At 37.8% G+C, this 21786-nt stretch overlaps 1 protein-coding gene across 11 annotated transcripts in view; it reads right to left on the bottom strand.

Annotated features, from left to right (window-relative positions):
- Positions 1 to 381: 381 nt before the first annotated feature.
- Positions 382 to 21786, bottom strand: part of KLF8 (KLF transcription factor 8) — a 62759-nt gene continuing 41354 nt past the window's right edge. For 9 of the 11 annotated variants that reach the window (XM_058535972.1, XM_058535980.1, XM_058535973.1 and 6 more), the window contains 3 exons: positions 21336 to 21447; positions 20546 to 20685; positions 382 to 6631 (listed from right to left, as the gene is read on the bottom strand). In XM_058535972.1, the coding sequence (XP_058391955.1) occupies positions 6450 to 6631; positions 20546 to 20685; positions 21336 to 21447 (434 nt within the window). In that variant the 3' untranslated portion in view covers positions 382 to 6449. Of the gene's footprint in view, positions 6632 to 9658; positions 10310 to 20545; positions 20686 to 21331; positions 21448 to 21786 lie in introns of those variants that run through there. The other 2 variants (XM_058535976.1, XM_058535982.1) reach the window with 2 other exon arrangements.

The following is a 21786-nucleotide window of genomic DNA, read 5'->3' as shown; positions in this document are numbered from 1 at the left end:
TATTATTTCTTAGGAAAAAAACAAAGAAACAAAATGGTGAGAAGAACAGGGATGGGCAGGGAAACCTAGCCAAGTGAGTCTATTTCCCACAAACTCTTATGGTATTCTTTGTAGGAAATATACAAAAAGAGCACGCAGTCTTCATGGAGCCCCATTCAGTGACATGGCTGAACAGCTGCCCAAGAATGGAGAAGTCCTCATGTGCTTACACAAATTATTGTGTTTAAGACATCCCAGCTTGCTTTCTTGCCCCATGTTACTATACAATAGTCTAATCACAACTTTACCCAGTTAAGGGAAAGAAAAAGATCTACTTATGCCATACCATGTTGAGGAAACATAAAATGGAGACAAAGTCAAGATAATAGCCATGGTTTATGAAGTTTAAAATATTTTTATTAATAAAAAAGTATAATAATCAAACAGAAGATTGCTTAGTAACCAAGCACACACCCTGCCTAGATGCCACAGAGGGAGAGTCCCATTGGGCTAGAACAGAGTAACCTCTAAGTGGCCATGATAACTGAAGCAATTCTTGAGTATCTCCAGGTGCATAATAGACTTGTATATGAGAGATTGCTCATGATCCTAGCCTCAAAGCCATGTCTCTGGAACAAGAACTAGTAGAAAATAGAGGAAAAACGGGGTGCTGCTCTAAAGCCCTGAAATAACAAGGCACAAACATAAGAGTTACAGAGACTAAAGCTTAATATACTGTTCTATAATTTCTTTAAACAAACCAACAATGACAAAAAATTCAATAAATCCCTTTACTGCAGGCTCCTTTCCCCAACACACACACACACACATACACAAAAGAGTCAGTTTCTGGCACTGCTTTCCTACTGTGACCTCCTGTCAAAACACAAGGATGGACACCACCAAGGATTCTCTTCCTCTTTTCATTCAGGAATACAATAAAAACAGCACTACATATAACATATTTATAAAGTAATGTCCAACACAACTACTTGTACTGCCTCTGGGAAACATCAACTGGAAGAGAAGGAGAGTTTCTTAACAGTTAACAAAATAGTATCTCTCCCTCTACCCCTGACCCACCACCAGAAAAGGAAATGGAAAGTGAAACCAGTGTTTGATAATCAAAGAAATATCCTGTCATGTGTACAAATTCTATCTTCTTCATCCCACTCCCACCCCAACCACCCTATCCCACTTCCCTCCTACCTATACTGTTCAGGGTACTCTCAGTGGGGAAAGAGAAATTGTAACTAGTGAAGTCAAACTGGCCAAAGTCTGAAGGGCTCTGGGAAATTCCCTTTGTGCTTCTCATAGGGTGACATGTAATATGGTCCAGGCAGAGTAAGGAAAGGGGAAGAATGCAGCTTTTAAAGCAATGGATTTTGCCTACCTGTTCCTTTAGGCCCTAATGTGCTTGGAGTCTGAAAACAGATGAGAATCCTATTGCTAGTAATGAAAAGAATGTAGAGAAAGTGAGAGGAAAAGAAGAAAGAATATTGCTTCCAGTGACCACTCTTCAATTATCCTTGTTACTGACTCAAATTTAGCTCTTTATCACCCAGGAAGCCTAATCCTCTCCTTTCTCTAGGGTAAATATAGGGTACTATACTTATCATTATAGTGATAATCATAATATTTTGTTGTTCATTTAAGGATCTCCCATCATTCTTGCCAACATCCATTAATGAGAATCCTCACAACATTCCTGTGAGGTAGATATTTGGATTCCCATTTTACAGATGAGTTAACTGAGGCACAGAGAGGTGATGCACTTGTCTAAGGTCAACCAAGTGAGAGATGGGAAAATATGGAAGAGAGGTAACTGAGGGTAGCACCCCTATTGTCAGAAAGTCATATTTACCAGTGAGAAAATATAGTGCTATGTGTTTCTTTAAATTGGGCACACCCACTTTCCTCTGTGTCCATCTCTCTCTATAGGTATTAGCACACTGTGGAGGATCAATAATTTCTCTTGGCTTATTCAAGGTTAGGTCAATTTCCAATGGTTTCGTTCTTGAGAAAACTTTTTGGGGACAAAATAGACCCAAACTTCCTGAAACTGAGATCAGAGAAATCTCTAATTTCTAAATTTTTCAGATTACTTTATTTCAAAGAGCTGTTGGAGTTCTAAAAATGTTACTATTGTGTATGTAAGTACTACACTCTAGTCGTTTCCCACAGGTGTACAGGTTAACTAGATACCACAATACATGTATACTGGAACTGAACAATTAAGTAAATAGATGGCAGAGTGTGTGAGCCAAGTTTCTCACTGTTGGAGTGGGAGGTTACAGATAAGCAAAGAAAACAGGTTAGAATAATTCATGTGGTAATGGATTAGAGTTGGAGACATTAGTATGAACTCAAGTTTAGCTTAATAAAGATATGGATGATTACATACAGAAATATTTATAGATACATTTATATACATGAGTTAGTGTACACACATATATTTCCTTCCTCTGTCAGCTGAGATGGCCAAGAAGCAACAATACCCAGTAGTGACAAGCACATCTAAGGCCCAGATCCTGGTTTCTAATATAATTTTCCATTAAAAGAAACTAGGACTCCTTAAAGAAATGGTTGATTATAGAAGTGGGCCAAAAAAATGTACAAGATGAGCCTGGAGCATCTTGTAATGCCAGAAAATAAGGATGTGCTAAAAAAATGATGGGGTATGTCAAAAGGACTTGGGACTCTACCCAAAAGAGTACCCAATGGCCAAAACTGGAACAATTTAGCAACAAAATAAAGTTGTATTGAATTATAACCCAAAGTATGAGATAAATATCCATGAGTCCCTACTGATACAAGTAAATAATTGCATAAATAAATAAATGAGGGAGAAGAGACAAATTTCCCATGAGGAAGAATTCCAAAAACTTTAGGTAGATACCCTCAAGAATGTAGTGCATAACTTACCACTCAAGTGTGGGCTGCACATAGTGATTTCCTTCAAAGAGTACAGTATGAAGCTGGGGGGGGGGAAGAATACAGAGGAGAAATCTGACAAACACTATCTCAGCCAGGTGATCAAGATTTAAATCAAGATTATAAGTCATGTTAATATGATGTGATGAAAATGACAGTTTACTTCTATGTTCTTCCTCCCCCAAACTCATAACCTCAGTTTAATCATGAGAAAAACATCAGACAAATCTCAATTGAGGGACATATTCTTTGGAACTGTCAAGGTCATAGGAAACAAGGAAAGTCTGAGAAACTGTCACAACCAAGAGAAGCCTAAGGAGATATGACTACTAAATGGGATGTGGTATCCTGAATGAGATGTTGGAATAGAAGAAGAATATTAGGTAAAAACTAAGGAAGCTGAATAAAGTTTGAACTTTAGTTAATAACAATGTATTAATATTACTTCATTAATTATAACAAATGTACCATACTAATGAAAGATGCTAATAATAAGAAAAACTGGCTATCAGGTATAGGAAAACTCTCTGTATGATCTTTACAACTTTCCCTAAATCTAAAACTGTTCTAAATTTAAAAATTTATTTAAAAAGTTACTCTCACAAACCTTTCTGTCTTGCCCATAATTCCCTCCACCTAATCCACCCAACCAGTTCCCATTCTTCATAGTTTTTCCTGAAATTTTCAATCATAATTCTCAATAGTTATGTTTAACTGCCAATCATCTACAGATGGAAGAATTCTACTGAAACAAATCCCATGATATTATCCAACCCTATGGAACAAGGCCATTTTCCATGACCTAGGAAACTGTCCACATAATGGTGCTTTGCTGGTGTGAGCACAGAAAATTCAATTAATCCCAAATGCTACCTAAGAGCAACAGTTCCTTTCCATCTCATTGTCTATTTAGCAAAGTTCTATATGCTTTTGGTGCAGTACTCTATTGTACTATATTTGAATCCCTGTACCCTATGAAATACTCTTAATAAATTTTGAAATATTTCTTAAAGAATATGTAAATAATTGGAAGGATTGTATATTATTTGGAGGGGGGAAGGTAATGAGAATAGGGTTAGAATTGTTTCCTGACTATAGACAATTAATAAAGCATTAACAAAGTCCTTCATTACTTTGCAGGAAAAAATTTGAATAAAAGCTTAGGGATGTCAGGGATACCAATATTTGAAATCCTAATTTGATCATCCTAATTAGTACAATAGTATGTTTTATAGCCTTTATTTATAAATAGATCATATGCTCCAATGCAAAAGATCCTGAGGTCTGAGGGGCATGGGTCAGTTATAAACTCTGGAAAAGGAGTCTCAGCATCCAAACTCTGGGGAAAATGGGTAATCCCTTGGACTTGACTGTGAAATACCATTATCAACTACTCAATTATAAGCTTAAATCTATGTATAATGGTAATTCAACTTTAACAATCTGTGTTATAGCTACATAGAAGTCCCCTTTAACAGACTGGCCCTAGATACTTCCTAGTGTTTTAGCAATTAGTCTACAGTGTGGAACTTGCACACGAAAAGTCAGGGAAAAGTCTATATCAAAATAACAATAATAATAGTAAAAATCCACATGTCATTTTGAAAAATATGGCAATTTTTGAATTTTTGAGGGATATGGTTTGGAAAGACATTATAAGTTAAAATGAGGTAAATCAAATGTGAGATATAATAGAAAGTGTTAGAATAGAAAAATTATGTGTCTAATGTTATATGTCAATGACCACAAGCACATTTTACATACTATTTAATCAACGGTAAATGATGTTGTGAGTGGTCTAAAGTTTTCTGAAGCATAACATATAAAATTGGACAAATACTGAAAACAATCATATAAAATTTTCTTTAATTTGGTTTAATAATGTGATCCCTGGGAGAATGGGTGTGCAGGTCTACAAGGCCTCAAGGAAACATCTGGGGAAAGAATCTGACCCGTATTTGTCTCACTTGTAAAATACGAATGATGGGTTAGACTAGATGGTTAATAGGATCCCCTCTTAGTGCTAGAATTCTATGATTTAGTCAGAATGGACGGCCTTGGGAGGTAGTAACAAAAAGTATTAAAGCAGGGACTCGTTGAATTTCCACTAAGGAAAAGGGGTTCACAATGAAGACAACCTTTAGGAGAGAGGCCAAGTCCAAAACTAAGTGATGCAACGCCCCCTCGCCTCCGGGAGAGGAAATATGCCATGTGGAGGTAGATCTGAGGTCCAGGGCCTGGAACAGAGGGTTTTATGTTGCAGAGACTATCATGAAACAGTCTGATTGGGTAACCAAATGTATATATTGTGCAACCTGCTATAATGGCTAAAAGAAATGGCTTAGGCGTTCATAGCAATTACAGAACATCAAATTGCTTTTTGTAGGTCAGTTTTCACTAAAAGCCTCTTATATTCTGTTTGAAGCACAGGAATGCATACTAATAAGGAGTTAACAAAATTTTTTCTTCCAATCCCTCACCTCTGTATAACATGGCCAGTGTGTGATTTCTCATCATGCAATATGCTCATAACAGTTGTTTTATGTAAACAAAGGAATAAACAGTATAGTGCAGCCCCTCAAGACACGAGTATCTCAACAGGCTGCCATTTGAATGAGGTTTGTGATTACAGCACTTTAGATATCCTATACAAATGAAAGTCCCCCTCTATTTGTTTTCAGAAGCATCTTAGGCCTGATTGTTTCTCTCACTTCCCAACATACTCTCCTGAAACATTTTTCTCCCTACTGGCATGTCAATGTGTGTTTTGAGCATCTAACCAAATTTAACCTAACAAAGATTATCATAATTGTGCAGCAAAATCTTTAATCCTGAAAGAGGAGGAAGAATAGGACAAGGACAAGGACAAGAAGATCCCTTCATTCCCTTCAATAGACTTAAGAAGCAGAAGCACCAGCACTGTCTGAAAACCAAACTCTAAGAAGAAATAGATTGGATTTACAAAACCTTTAAGTTTGGTATGGGACTCAGCTTATTTACTGAGAATGTGCTCTATACTCAGGAACCAAATCTCTGTAAATCTTACCAACCAACTACATTGTTATACCCTCTTCTATCTATGAACTTGAAAAAAGTCATTTTAGAACACTACCAAACACTTTTAAATATACTGATTCAAAAATATAGATAATTCCAGAAAACAAGAGAAAAAATAGGAAAAAAAGCAGCATATGTTTGTTCACAGCCTTGAGTTTGATTCCTGTTTTGTTATTGTTGGGAAGATGTCCTATCTCAGAGTAGAGATGGGGGTGGAGGGGCAACCATGAGTGCCACACTGGAATTCTACCCACGTGGAGGTTGAAAAAATTGGGGACTGGACAGTGGAGAGGTGAAGGTGGAAGATGAGGAACCTCCATGGGAGACCAGCTACCTTTTCCTCTAGTCTCATCAACCTGGCGCAGTGATCTGCTCCCATCTCATCCTAGAGGCAAGCTGAAGTCAAACAGTTTCCTCATGACTTCAGCACACACACAGGAAAAAGACCAGTGCAGCTCTTCTAGCACGGTCTGTGCCGCTCACATGGTATCATGGCGCCGGCGGTGGAGGGAGAGGTGGTCAGAGCGAGAAAAGCTACGGTTGCAGTCTGTGCACCGGAAGGGCTTGATGCCTGTGTGCTTGCGGAAATGGCGGGTGAGCTCATCTGAGCGAGCAAATTTCCAGGAGCAGCCATCCCAGGTGCATTTATAAGGCTTCTCTCCTAAAAAAAAGGGAATATGACAAAACAAAAGGAGTCAGAGAAGAGATGTTTAGATACTGGAAAGATAACAGAATACACAACCTTTTATCAAGTCTTTGGTCAAAAGGCAAGGTAATCACTTTGAAGACATGCTCTTGTTCACCTTTACAGAAGTCCTAAAGAGAAGCCAAGATGGTAAAGTGGAAAGCACACAGGATCTAGCTCAAACAGACCTTTGCTTGAATCCTAGCTCTACTACATACTAGCTGTTCAACCTTAAATAAATCACTTCTCCCTGGCTGGGTCTCTATTTTATCATCTCTAAAGGGGGATAAAAATACCTCACAGGGTTATTTAAAACAGTTTCTTTTTTAAACAAAGCTAGTAAATGATAAAACTAGGATCCAAACACAGATCTTTGACACTTTCCACTGTACCACACTGTAGTAATCACATCCTCTTCTCTATTACCTCCCAACAAATAGTCTAAAATAGAGCCATACACACAGGAAGAAGGTGTGATTCACTAGAATGTCATTCACTAGAATGGGCCCTCAGCTAAGGCTACAAGCTTTCTTCTGTGTAAGGTCAGAAACCAAGGGCCTGGAACAAGTTGAAGAGAAGTGTCAGGTCAAACTTTCTGAAATAGCTCCATGCTCAGTATCTCCTGGTTGCACCTGGGTTATATATGGAACATGTATGCTCCTGATAGAAAGCTAAATGAAAAAAAATAGTATAAAAACATTAACATAGTATGACCCCATTATGGTGTATAGATCACACACCACATATTTATATACTCAGAATAAAAGCAATATCAATATACTTAAATGTAAATTGAGAGAAATTATTAGTAGTAAGTGAATATCTGGAAAGTGAGGATGAGAATGGTGGGAAGAGGACTTTTCCTTTTTTACTTTTCACCTTTCTGTATTGTTTGAATGTTGTAACAATCATGATGTATTTTATAATAAAAATTTTAAAATAAAAAGGAAAGAAGCTATATGAGCAAAAATGAATATTAACCGTGGTTAAGTCTAGGTCATAGGATTACAGTAATGTCTGTTTTCTTTTTAATGTGTTTCTCTATTTCCCATGTTCTACAATGAGCATGTATTATTTTATAATCATAAACAAGCAATAATTCAGACACAAAATGCATTGGAATTCTAATGGTTTCTCTTCCTCTGGCTCTTTCTCTTTCTCCTTGTAAATTCTCTGGGGCATTTATTTATTTTTTTTGTGTGTGAGGAAGATCAGCCCTGAGCTAACATCCATGCTAATCCTCCTTTTTTATTTTTGCTGAGGAAGACTGGCCCTGAGCTAACATCTATTGCCAATCCTCCTCCTTTTTTCCCCCAAAGCCCCAGTAGATAGTTGTATGTCATAGTTGCACATCCTTCTAGTTGCTGTATGTGGGACACGGCCTCAGCATGGCCAGACAAGCAGTGCATCAGTGCGCGCCTGAGATCTAAACCCGGGCCGCCAGTAGCGGAGCGCGCGCACTTAACCACTAAGCCACGGGGCCGGCCCCTGGGGCATTTACGTTTATGCTGATCTAAATTCTGGTGGCAATCTAGTTTGCACATACTGTTTTTCAACTTACTGCTCATCACCTACCAATCCTCCCAAGTGTTTACTAATTAACTGTAGAGCTTTAAATTAATGGGCAACAGAATGGAATTCACTGACTCACAGTTTTGGACCATACCCAGGCAACCATTTTGATTAAAGATTAAAGATAACCAAGGATTAAAGATGTCAATTACTGATCATTTCAATATTCAGAAATTGCTGCAGTAGCTGCTAAGAAGAATGAGAAAGTTGGATGTATTGAGACCAAAAGGTGGCCAATGAATTGTTATCAAATGAAAAGAAAAAGCTACTGAATGGCTACACACACACACACACACACACACACAAGGGGATCCCATTTATGTTTTCTAAACCTCTGTACCTCTGTGCCTCTGTGTCTCTCTGTCTGACTCTCTCTCTTTCTCTCTCTCATACACACACACACACCAGACAAAGAAAAGATCTGAAAGAGTACACAGAAAATTATTAACAGTGGGGAAGAGACTGAGACTACAGACGGTGTTGAGAGTGTGTAAATGGGATTTTCACTTTTTGGTCTATGTAATTATATCCCATCTCCACAACTCCCAACTGTTGCATTGCTATAAATTTTGTTGTAATCTCTCAAGAATTTCTCCTGAGAATTCCTATCTTCTCTACACCCAAATGAAGAAAATTTGACTTGTAAAGCAGTGACACCCTGTGGCGATGGGAGCTCATTGCTAGAATACACAGATTACTGTACAGGAATTCAGCAAGGAGACCATTATTCCTATTTCAAAAGTAGTTACATTTCATTATTATTGAATAAGCTCTTGTTTGTGCCAATGTACTTCATATAACACAACTCATGACCTCCATTAACATATCTAAATTGAAGAACAAAGCATACATAGGGAAAACAATTGAAAATATAATGTGTACATATTAACTATATGACAAAGATAGTTAACGTAAAATAAGTTCCAAGGCTAAATAATAATCTGTGGGCTAGTGTGAAGGCATTGAGCTTGAGAAATGGGTAGATTTAATTTTATTTATTTACTTATTTATTTTTAAGCAAATATTGGTTTATAACATTAGATAAATTTCAAATGTACATCATTATATTTTGATCTCTGTGTAGACTACATTGTGTTCACCACCAAAAGTCTAGTTTCCATCCATCACCATACAAACATCCCCCTTTACCCCTTTTGCCCTCCCCTGACACCCCTTCCCCTCTGGTAAGGGGAATCTGTTCTCTGTATCTGTTTACTGTTATTGTTTTTTATCTTCCACATATGAGTGAAATTATATGGTACTTCTTTCTCTATCTGACTTATTTTGCTTAGCATAACACCCTCAAGTTCCACTCATGTTGTCACAAATGATAAGATTTCGTCTTTTTTAAAGCTGAGTAGTATTACATTGTATGTGTGTGTGTGTATATATATATATATACGGAATATGTATTACATCTTTTTTATCCATTCATCTGTCAATAGGCACTTAAGTTGTTTCCAAGTCTTGGTTATTGTAAATAATGCTGCAATGAACATAGGGGTGCATATATCTTTTTGAATTAGTGTTTTTGTACACTTTGGATAAACACTCACAAGTGAACTAGCTGGATCATATGGTAGTTCTATTCTCAATTTTTTGAGGAATCACCACACTGTTTTCCATACTGTCTGTGCCAGTTTACATTCCTACCAGCAGTGTATGAGGATTCCCTTTTCTCCTCAACCTCTCCAATACTTGTTATTTCTTGCCTTTTCAATAATAGCCATTCTGATGGATATGAGGTGATATCTCACTGTGGTTTTGATTTGCATTTCCCTAATAATTAGTAATGTTGAACATCTTTTCATGTGCCTGCTGGCCATCTGTAGGTCTTCTTTGAATAAATGTCTGTTCAGATCCTCTGCCCATTTTTTAATTGAGTTGGTCATGTTTTTCTTGTTGAGTTGCATGAGTTCTCTATATATTTTGCACATTAACCCCTTACCAGATATATAGTTTACAAATATCTTTCCCCAGTCAGTAGGTTGTCTTCTTTTGTTGATGGTTCCCTCTGCTGTGCAGAAGTTTTAAGTTTGATGTAGTCTCGTTTGTTTATTTTTTTTCTTTTGTTTCCCCTGGCTGAGGAGACATATTCAAAAAGATATTGCTAAGACTGATGTCAAAGAGCATATTACCTATGTTTCCTTCTAGGAATTTTATGGTTTCAGGTCTTATATTCAAGTTTTTTAATCCATTTTTAGTTAATTTTTGTGTGTGTTGTAAGATAGTGGTCTACTTTCATTCTTTTTCATGTGTCTGTCCATTTTTCCCAAAACCATTTATTGAAGAGACTTTTCTTCCTCAATCGTATGTCCTTGAATCCTTTATCAAAAATTAGCTGTCCGTAAATGTGTGGGCTTATTTCTGTGACCTCAATTCTGTTCCATTGATCTGTGTGTCTGTTTTTGTGCCAGTACCATGATGATTTGATTACTACAGCTTTGTAGTACATTTTGAAATCAGGGAGAGTGATACTTCCACCTTTGTTTTTTTCCCCTCAAGATTGCTTTGGCTATTTGGGGTCTTTTGTTGTTCCATATAAATCTTAGGATGCTTTGTTCTATTGTAGTGAAAAATGTCATTGGGATTTTAATAGAGCTTGCCTTGAATCTGTAGATTGCTTTAGGTAATGTGGATGTTTTAACTATGTTAATTCTTCCAATAAATGAGCACAGAATATCTTCCCATTTCTTGGTGTCTTTGATTTCTTTCGACAATATCTTATAGATTTCACTGTATAGGCCTTTCATCTCTTTTGTTAAATTTATTCCTAAGTATTTTATTCTTTCTGTTGTGATTGTAAATGAGACTGTATTCTTGATTGCTCTTTCTGCTGGTTCACTGTTAGTATATAGAAATGCAACTGATTTTTGTATGTTGATTTTGTACTCTGTAACTTTATTGTATTTACTTATTATTTCTAAAAGTTTTTTGGTGGGTTTCTTAGAGTTTTCTATATATAAAATCATGTCATCCAGAAATAGTGACAGATTTACTTCTTTCTTTCAAATATCGATACCTTTTATTTCCTTTTCTTGCCTAATTGATCTGGCTAGGACTTCTAATACTATGTTGAATAAGAGTGGTGAGAGTGGACATTTCTGATGGTAGCATCTTATCTTCATTGGCCTATGCAGGTTCTATCCTTTTCCTCTTCACCTTCCACGTTTCTGTTGTCACAAATTATCCCTTTTCATATTGTGAGTTTGTTACCAAACTGAAGTGGTTATAGTTACTTTTAAGGCATCTTTTCCCTTTAACCTTTATAATATAATTAAGTGTTTACTAACCTATTCTGATATAGAGTTGCAATTTCTTGATTCTGTCTATCACCTTTCTCAGAGCTTCGTATACCTTTCCCTTTTCATTTCAGGTAGGAGAGCTTCTTTCAACATTTGTTGTAAGGCAGGTCTAGTGGTGATGAACTCCCTCTACTTTTGTTTGTCTGGCAAAGCCTTTATTTTTCCTTCAAATCTGAAAGATTAATTTGCTGTATAGAGTATTCTTGGCTGACAGTGTTCATCTTTCAATATTTTGAGTATATCTTTCCATTCTCTCCTAGCTTGTAAGGTTTCTGCTGAGAAATCTGCTTATAGACTAATGGGGGTTCCTTTGCAGGTTGTTTTCTTTTTCTCCCTGGTTTATTTTAATATTCTCTTTTTGTCATTGAGTTTTGACAGTTTTATTATCATGTGTCTTGGAGAATGTCTTTTTGCATTGAAATAATTGGGTGTGGTATTAGCTTCATGAATCTGTATATCCAGTTCCTTCCCTAGATTTGGGAAGTTCTCAGCCATTATATCTTTAAATAAGCCCTCTACTCCCTTCTGTCTCTTTTCTCCTTCTGGTATACCGATTGCCCTTTCTAAGGGATAATTCTCTTAGAATTCTCACATTTAATAAAAAAAAAATCTTAGTTCTGTCTCCTCTTCTACCTGCATCATTTCTGTGTTTCTATCTCTGAGCTGGCCAATTTTCACTTCCATATGGTCTGCTCTATTTCCAATGCTTTCTAATGCAGTCTTCCTCTAATTTTGCGTTTCTCAGCTCCAGAATTCCTGCTTGGTTCTTTTTTAGAGTTTCAATCTCTTTGGTAAAGTATTCTTCCTGTTCATTGATTTTATTCCTGAGCATATTGAACTGCCTTTCTGAGTTTTCTTGTAGCTCACTGAGTTTCTTCATGACAGCTATTTTGAATTCTATATCAGTTAGACCACAATCTTACATGACTTTATGTTTGGTTTCTGGAGAACTATTTTCTTTTTGTGATGCCATTTTGTCATGGCTTTTTGTGGTGTTTGGTGAATTATTTGTCTGCTGGCACAGTCATAGTAACATTTTTGTTATTTAGGTATAGCTTTGCTTGTTGATTTTTTTTTTTTTTTGCTGAGGGAGATTGGCCCTAAGCTAACATCTGTTGCCAATCTTCCTCTTTTTGCTGAGGAAGATTGGCCCCGAGCTAACATCTGTGCACATCTTCCTCTATTTTGTATGTGGGATGCCGCCACAGTATGGCCTGATGAGCGGTGCATAGGTCTGTGCCCAGGATCTGAACCTGTGAACCCCAGGCCACTGAAGCAGAGTGTGTGAACTCAATCCCTACACCACTGGGCTGGCCCCAGCTTTGTTTGTTTTGATTGAAACTTTTCAACTGGTTGGATGTTAGAGGCCTTTCTTTTGTTTTTCAGTAGGTAGCACTATAATGCTGGTTTTGGGTTTCTCATTTGAGCTGCCTCTGGCTATATTTGAGCATCTGCATGGTCCATCCTCCACTGCCTCTATTTGGGGTGTTGCTGGTACTCTTGTTGTCACTCCCTGTGCCTCTGAGGGTTACTGGTGCCCGTGCCACTGTGGTCCTTGGCTTCACTGCTAAGAGTACAGGGATGGATGACACCTCCATCACATGTGGGGTCATCTGGGTTGGAAGCTCCATTGCCATGGCTGGGGAGAGGGAGAGTGGGGAGGGAGCTGGGTTCACAGGGTCCCACCTCTGCTGTTACCTGTTACTTTGTGGCCACAAGTGCTACTGCAGTTCATATGTCAGATTCCTGTGCATGCCTCCACTGCTGCTATGAGGCTCTGAGCCATGGCTGGGGTCTGGGATCATAGGCTCCACCTCTGATGCTGCTCCAATCCCTGTGACTGCAGGAGCTGCTGCAGCTAACTGGCCAGAGTTGCAAAGTGTGCCTTTGCTGCTGTCCTCTGGGTTCCCTAGGCCTGGGAGCGGCTGGCTCAGCTGCCACAGCTGAGAGATCAAGGGTTCCTGGGCTCTGACTTTGCTGTTCTCCTGTTTAGCTTTCTCTATGTTCTCCACTCCACTCATCCTTTGTATGTACTGATGTGTGGATCTCTCTGGCCTCCTGACATTTGGGCAATGTAGCCTTTGTTGGGTTTTGGATGTTTTACTTGCTGTAGATTGAAGGAGAGGGACAAAGGGATCCTCTCATCCTGCCATGATGATGACATCTCCATGGGTAGGTTTTAGAGGGTAGAACAGAAGGTGAAAAGCAACCCACTCAGTTGGGGGCATGGGCTGATAAGGTAGTACAGTGAATGATGTATAGGGTCAGCTATCCTGAGACATGGGGTATCTTTACAGAAGTGCTATGAAATGGCCCATATTATAAAGGCCAGACTGAAGAAGTTGGATTTTAGCATGAAAAGTAATGACATAACAAAGGGAGGGGGCAATGAGAGTAGTCTGCCTCAGGTATAGGTAATAAGGGAGATGCATTGACTATAAATAATTTATAAAACAATAATAAAATAGACTAAAAGTGAGTTTGTTTTTTGTTATTGTTATGTTCCAATTGTAAACTATGTCAATGATAAAATACTCCTTCCTGCCATGACAGCTCCCATCACTCTCTCCCTCTTGGTATACCAGTGCCTGAAGGCAATGGTCGGGGGGATGTGTAACACTGAAAAATTTTGAACTCAAGAGTAACTTGGTCAAAGACATACATTGAAATTATCTAGGCATGGTACACAAGATGGATTACATTGAATGGAAAGATACTGGGCTAACCCTACTTGTTTGGCACATAGAGAAGGTGCTCAAAGCAATTATTTATTGAATTGATGAAGGAATCTAGCACAAATGTAACAGAAGATTAAAATAAATAAAAGCAGAAATGAAAGAAGAATCATTACGATGGATGCCTTGGAAATAAAAAGTATAATAAGGGACAACAATGAACAATTTCATGTCAACAAACTAGATAACTTAGAAGAAATGGATAGGGGTTGGCCTGGTGCCATAGTGGTTAAGTTCACATGCTCTGCTTCAGTGGCCTGGGGTTTGCTGGTTTGGATCCCAGGTATGGACCTACACACTGCTCATCAAGCCATGCTGTGGCAGCGTCCCATATACAAAATAGATGAAGATTGGCACAGATGTTAGCTCGGGGCCAATCTTCCTCACCAAAAAAAAAAAAAACAAAAAAAAGAAGAAATGGATAAATTCCTAGAAACATACAATGTACCAAAACTGAATAAAAAAGAAATAGGAGGCCTAAACAGACCAATAAGAAATAAGGAGATTGAATCAGTAATCAAAATTCTCCCAAGAAAGAAAAGCCCAGGACCAGAAGGCTTTATGGGTGAATTCTACCAAACATTCAAAGAAGAGTTCATACCAATTATTCCTAAACTCTTCCAAAAAACAGGAAAGGAGGGAACACTTCCAAACTCATTCTATGAATACAGCATCACCTTGATACCAAAACCAAACCACTTTAAGAAAAGAAAACTATAGGCCAATATCCCTGATGAACATAGATGCAAAGATCCCCAATAAAATACTAGCAAGCTGAATTCAACAGTACATTAAAAGGATCATACACCACGACCACGTTGGCTTTATCCCTGGGATGATGCAAGGATGGTTCAATGTACTCAATCAATCAAACTAATACAACAGGTTAACAAAATTCAAGAAAAAATCTTCATGATCATCTTAATAAATGCAGAAAAAGCATTTGACAACATCCATTCATAATGAAAACTCTCAACAAAATAGGTATATAAGGAACTTACCTCAACACAATAAAAGCCATATATGACAAACCCACAGCTAGTATCATAATCAATGGGGAAAAACCGAAAGCTGTTTCCCTAAGATCCAGTACACAGCAAGGATGCCCACTTTTCTCATTTCTTTTCAACATAGTACTGGAACTCCTAGCTAGAGCATTATACAAGAAAGAAAAAAATAAAAGGCATGCAAATTGGAAAGGAAGAAGTAAAATTATATCTATTGCACAAGACATGATTACACAAATAGAAAACTCTAAAGGCTAAAAAAAAATGTTAGAACTAATTAAAGAATTCAGTAAACTTGCAATATGCAAAATCAACATACAAAAATCAATCACATTTATATGCACAAACAACAAAATATCTGAAAAGAAAGTAATCCCATTCACAATAGCAACAAAAAGAATAAAATATTTAGGAATAAACTTAACTAATGAGGTGAAATATTTGTACACAGAAAATTATAAGACACTGATAAAGGAAATTGAAAAAGACACAGATAAATGGAAAGACATCCCATGTTTATGGATTGGAAGAATTAATATTGTTAAAATATCCATAATACCCAAAGTGATCTACAGAGTCAATGCAATTCCTCCCAGAATTCCAATGTTGTTCTTTACAGAAATAGAAAAAACAGTCCTAAAATTCATACGGAACCACAAAAGACCCTGAATAGTGAAAGCAATTTTAAGCAAGAAGAACAAAGCTAGAGGCATCACACTTCCTGATTTCAAACTATATTACAAAGCTACAGTAATCAAAACAGTATAGTACTGGGGCCGGCCCCATGGCTTAGCAGTTAAGTGCGCACGCTCCGCTACTGGCGGCCCGGATTGGGATCCGGGCGCGAACTGACGTACCGCTTGTTCGGCCATGCTGAGGCGGCATCCCACATACAGCAACTGAAAGGATGTGCAACTATGACATACAACTATCTACTGGGGCTTTGGGGAGAAAAAGGGAAAAAAAGGAGGAAGATTGGCAATAGATGTTAGCTCATGGCCGGTCTTCCTCAGCAAAAAGTGGAAGATCGGCATGGATGTTAGCTCAGGCCTGATCTTCCTCACACACACACACACAAAAAAACAGTATAGTACTGACATAAGAACAGACATATAGACAAATGGAACAGAATAGGGAGCTTAGATATAAATACTCACACCTACAGTCAATTGATTTTCAACAGCATGCCAATAACAAACAATGTGGAAAGGATAGTCTTCAGTAAATGGTGCTGGGAAAACTGGATATCCACATGCAGAAGAATGAAACTGGACACTTATGTCACACCATATACAGAAATCAACTCAAAATGGATTCAAAACTTAAACATAAAACCTGAAACCATAAAATCACTACAAGGAAAGTTTCTTGACATTGGTATGGGCAATGATTTTTTGGATATGACACCAAAAGCACAGGAAACAAAAGCAAAAATAGAAAAATGGGATTCCATAAAACTAAAAAGCTTCTGCACAGCAAAAGAAATAATCAACAGAGTGAAATGGCAATCTATTGAACTGGAGAAAATATTTGTAAAAATCAGATATGTAAACCACATATCTGATAAAGGGTTAATATCCAAAATAAATGAACTCATACAACTCAATAGCAACAACAACAACAAAAAAACAAACAACCTGATTAAAAAATGGACAAAGGACCTGGATAGACATTTCTCAAAAGAAGACATGCAAATGGTCAGCAGGTATATGAAAAAGCCAACAGGTATATGCTCGACTTCATTAATCATCAGGGAAATGCAAATCCAAACCACAATGAGATATCATCTCACACCTGTTAGAATGACTGTTATCAAAAAGACAAAAGATAACAAGTATTGGAGAATAGGTGGAGAAAAGGGAATTCTTGTACACTCTTGGTAGGACTATAAATTGGTACAGCCACCTCGGAAACCATTAAGGAGCTTCCTCAAAAAATTAAACATAGAACTACCATATAATTCAGCAATCTCATATTTGGGTATACATCTAAAGGAAATAAAATTAGTAACTTGAAGATATATCTGCACTCCCATGTTCATTGCAGCATCATTCATAATAGCCAAGATACAGAAACAACCTGAGTGTCCATCAATGAATGAATGGATAAGGAAGATGTGCTATGTACATATATATATATATATATATATCAGAGGCTGGGGGGAGCATGGAGAGAAGTTGGTCAAGGGGTACAAAGTTTCAGTTTTGCAAGATAAATAAGTCCCAGAGATCTAATGTACAACAATGTAACTATAGTTAACAATATTATACTATATACCTGAAATTTGCTAAGAGGGTGGATCTTAGGTGTTTTCACCACAAAAGGTGATGGATATGTTAATTAGCTTGATTGTAGTGTATATTTCACAATGCATATGTATATCAAATCACCAAATTGCACATCTTAAATATATACAATTTTTGCCAACTATAACTCAATAAAGTTAAAAGAAAAAAAGAATAAATTAAGACAAAAAGCCTAACGGGGTGGCAGTGAGACTAGAATGGAAAGAATATGAATAACAGCTAACATTTATTGAATAGTTGCTATATGCCAGATATTATTTTAAGTGTTTTACACTATTAATACTCCTAGATAAGGAAACTGAGGCAAAGAAAGGTGAAGTAACTTTCAGCTACTGAGTGGTAGACTGGGATGTCAAAGCCAGACAGTGTCATTTTACTCTATATGCTCTTGGCTATTATGTCTACATTCTCAATAAAAGAGCTATTTGAAAGAAGAAATAATAGAACTTTAGAAACAAACAACTGAGGGCATAAGAGAATGTTAAGAATCAATGATAAATTTTGAGCCTGGGTAAATGGGTCATATTAAAAACTAAGGCTTGTGTATATGTTTAATGGAAATTATTGTATTTGTATTTTCTGCTTCATATGATTGTAAGCTCAGAGGAGATGAACAGGTGCATTGCATGCTAGAGGCAGTATCCAGATAAGCAAGAGCCTCATGGCTCTCTGCTGAGAGAATATCTACCAGAGACAGAGATATCACTCTCTGGGACTCCTTGCAATGAACTCCAATCTTTGGAGGGCAATGAAGCAGGCATTTCTGCAGCTGCCTCAGTTCCAAAGAACCTGTGGAATACCAGTAATATAAAAAAGTACACCTAGGTTGCACATCAAGGTTTGATTCCAAAAAGGTTTTCCCACTTACTAACTGTGTGATTACTGGCAAACTCTCTATCTCTCTAAATAACATCTCCATCCACCCAGTCACCTGAAACAGAAATCTGAGAGTCATCAGTGTCCCCTCAATCATCAATACACTTCCTTCTCTCCACATCAACTCCCAACATCCTAGTCAGGGTCTCATCATTTTTTTTACCTGGATCACTACAGTAGCCTCTTAAGTGGTCTTCCTCCTTCCACTCTTGCACCCCAATGCTTCCACCACCAACCATTGCACTCAATATGCCCTAGCTATGCTGGGCATATTGTCAGTTATTAGAACAAGGCAAGCTTATTCCCATCTCACAGCTTTTGTACTCTGACTAGCCAAGAACACTCTTTCCTCGAGCTTTTTGCATGGCTGGCTCCTTCTCATATTGATTACATTATTCAATGTGTGAGCCTTGTTTAGATCTTGATTTGAACAAACTTTAAAAAAACATTTATTAGACAATTGAGGAAATCTGATATTAAGGAATTTTTATATGCTAGTAATATTGTGCTTACTTTTAAACATTTTTGTCTTTTAAAGCTATATTCTGAAGTATTTATGAATAAGATGATATGATGTCTGGAATTTGCTTCAAAATAATACAATGGGAGGGGCCAGCCCAGTTGCACAAGCGGTTAAGTGCTTGCGCTCCACTGCGGTGGCCTGGGGTTCGCCGGTTCGGATCCCGGGCACGCACCAACGCACCACTTCTCAGGCCATGCTGTGGCAGCGTCCCATATAAAGTAGAGGAAGAGGGGCACGGATGTTAGCCCAGGGCCAGTCTTCCTCAGCAAAAAGAGGAGGATTGGCAAATGTCAGCTCAGGGCTGATCTTTCTCACAAAAAATAATAATAATACCATGGGGAGTGGGAGAGTTGGTAGGGCTTTAGAAGAAACAAAATTGGCCATATACTGATATAATTGTTGAAGTTGGGTGAAGGGTACACGAAAGTCCAGTAAACTGTTCTACTTTTGAATGTTGAAAATTTAGGTTTAAATACTTAAGAAAAATATTTATATAAAAAATATATATAGTCAGTGGAATCAGCCTCCATCCTACATGGAGGAGAAGCAAACAAAACATCAATAAATAAAAAGAGTGTCATGAGAATGTTGGGACAATGCAGCCTAGAAATCAGTCACCTGGTCATAGCCTCAGGGCATAGCAACTAGGACTCTGGGTCTTTCCATACAAATCCTAACACAGCAAATGTAACACAGTACATGTTTACAAGAAAGGAAGGCCCCTTCCTTGTCCAGGGTGTCCAAGCCTCAATTCTGAGCTGGAGATGATTGGGGAGGAGGAGTATCCAAGGCAGAGGGTACAAACTGATGACTGACAAGCTATATCTAGCCCATAGGCAGGTTTCTTTGAATCTGTGGTATTGTCAAAAAAGTTTAATTAGATGCCAACATTCAAAATCTAAGACATTTCACATAAAAATCTTGATTTTCTGCTTTTCTTTAAAATTTGGAAGACTTGGTAATATTTAGTTGGAGTTGAATGACAGTTCTCCTTCAGATGGGGCAGGTGCCCCCAGTTTGGCACAATCCCCACCAGGTCTGCTTTACTTATTTTTTCTAATGTGCACCCTTTTTCTAATGTGAACCAAAGTATGTTATAGGTTGGTGGATGGTGCTGAGTTCCAAAAGCCTGCTTTAATTGCACTTATTTTAAACTACTTTTGTGCTTTTCAATACTCAGTAATACTAGTGGGGCTCTGGTAGCAAGGGAGGGAGCAATGTCTTAGCTGCCTTAATCTTTGCATAAGTGTTATGACTTCCTAATTAGAAACACCCACAGGTACTCAAAGGGGATGATGACTATTCAGAAGACATCAGGCTTAGTGTTTTCCTAGGCTGGCTTTATAAAAGCTACCTTAGAGTAGGAACAAGACATAGAGGTAAAAGCCATGAACGGAGCTTGGGCCCATGAGTATAAATGGATCAGTCTTTCTTTCAATACTTTCTTCTCTTCCTATCTCTCAGAGACTGTGTGTATGTGTGTGCACATGTGCGTGTATGTTTGCGTGTGTGTGTGCGTGTGTGTGTGTGTGTGTGTGTTGGGGAGTGGGGTGGAGGTGGGCAGACCTGTATGGATTCTGCGGTGGGCTTTCAGGTGAGAGCTTTTGGTGTACACTTTGCTGCATCCAGCAAAGTCACATTGGTGAATCCGTCTTCTCTTGAAGTCAAGGGACTCTTCTCCCTGCATTTGTGTCATTGCTGCTGGTCTGAGCAAAGAAAGAGGAATAAAGCCAAAGAATTATTTTAAAGCGGAGGCTAAATAAATGGACTTACATACAGTGAGACCACCTCATACATGCATTTAATTTATGCAAATTTAACACGAGACCCCCAAGAGAAGAAATAATTTAAATATTTAAGCAGTTCCCTCAACTAGGCCATTCTGCTCAGTAAGTGCAGGTCCCAGGGGGTGGCAATGTTTCCTTGGGTGGTTTCTGCTCCCAAACAGTATGAGCATTTCACTCTAATAAGTCTCATTCTTGTGTTTAAAAGAATGTATTTTTCATACCACATAATTGCTAAAACACAAGCCAACTAATTCATTAGTTCCAACATTAGAAGACAAGGCTGCTTTAAACTTATAAAGAGAAACAGTATGCAACTGTATTTTATAGGAAATTTGCAGATTTTTCAAAGGTAAAATTGATAATCTACAATTAGAACATAATTCTGCCATAATATGCATGTCCATGTCCATGTGTGCACACAAACTCACTCCTTCCCTGGGAAGGCAGTTTACCTATATGTTGTTGTCCTCAAATTCTTACTATTGTGTCTGAGAATTTGTTCCACTTCTACCACATACACACACATATATACACAGAGACAGACTTGAAGTAAAGACAAAAGTACTCACTCTTGCTGTAGTCCTTGAATACCCTGTAAGCCCGAGGATCCACTTTCAATTGTACTCTCCTCACTGTCACTTGGGATCTCCAGTGGATACATGGACGTGGGGTCAATTTTCACTAAAAGAAAAAGAAAAGGAGCAGTGTGGGCTATAAATATATGTGCTTCTGTAATTATTATCAGGATTCCTAGTTTGGCCCACAATGAGAAGTAGAAGCAAGACAGAGAAATAAAGAAAAAGCAAAGATGGAAGAAGAGTATTTGTATGGAAAGAAGAGAAGAACATTTAAAATTTTTAGCATAGCAGGCAACAGAAATTCCTTTGAGGGAAAGGTAGTAAAGAACATTCTAGTACCACTAGAATGAGCTTCTCTAGGATAGTGAGTTTGATAGGACAGTAAGCTTCCCAAGGATAGGGTATGGGTATGATTCAATTATCTCCAGCCCCCAGGACAGGG

This window comes from Diceros bicornis, chromosome X (assembly GCF_020826845.1).
Source record: "Diceros bicornis minor isolate mBicDic1 chromosome X, mDicBic1.mat.cur, whole genome shotgun sequence".
NCBI classification, from domain to species: domain Eukaryota; kingdom Metazoa; phylum Chordata; class Mammalia; order Perissodactyla; family Rhinocerotidae; genus Diceros; species Diceros bicornis.
This window is presented reverse-complemented; position numbering and strand designations above follow the sequence as displayed.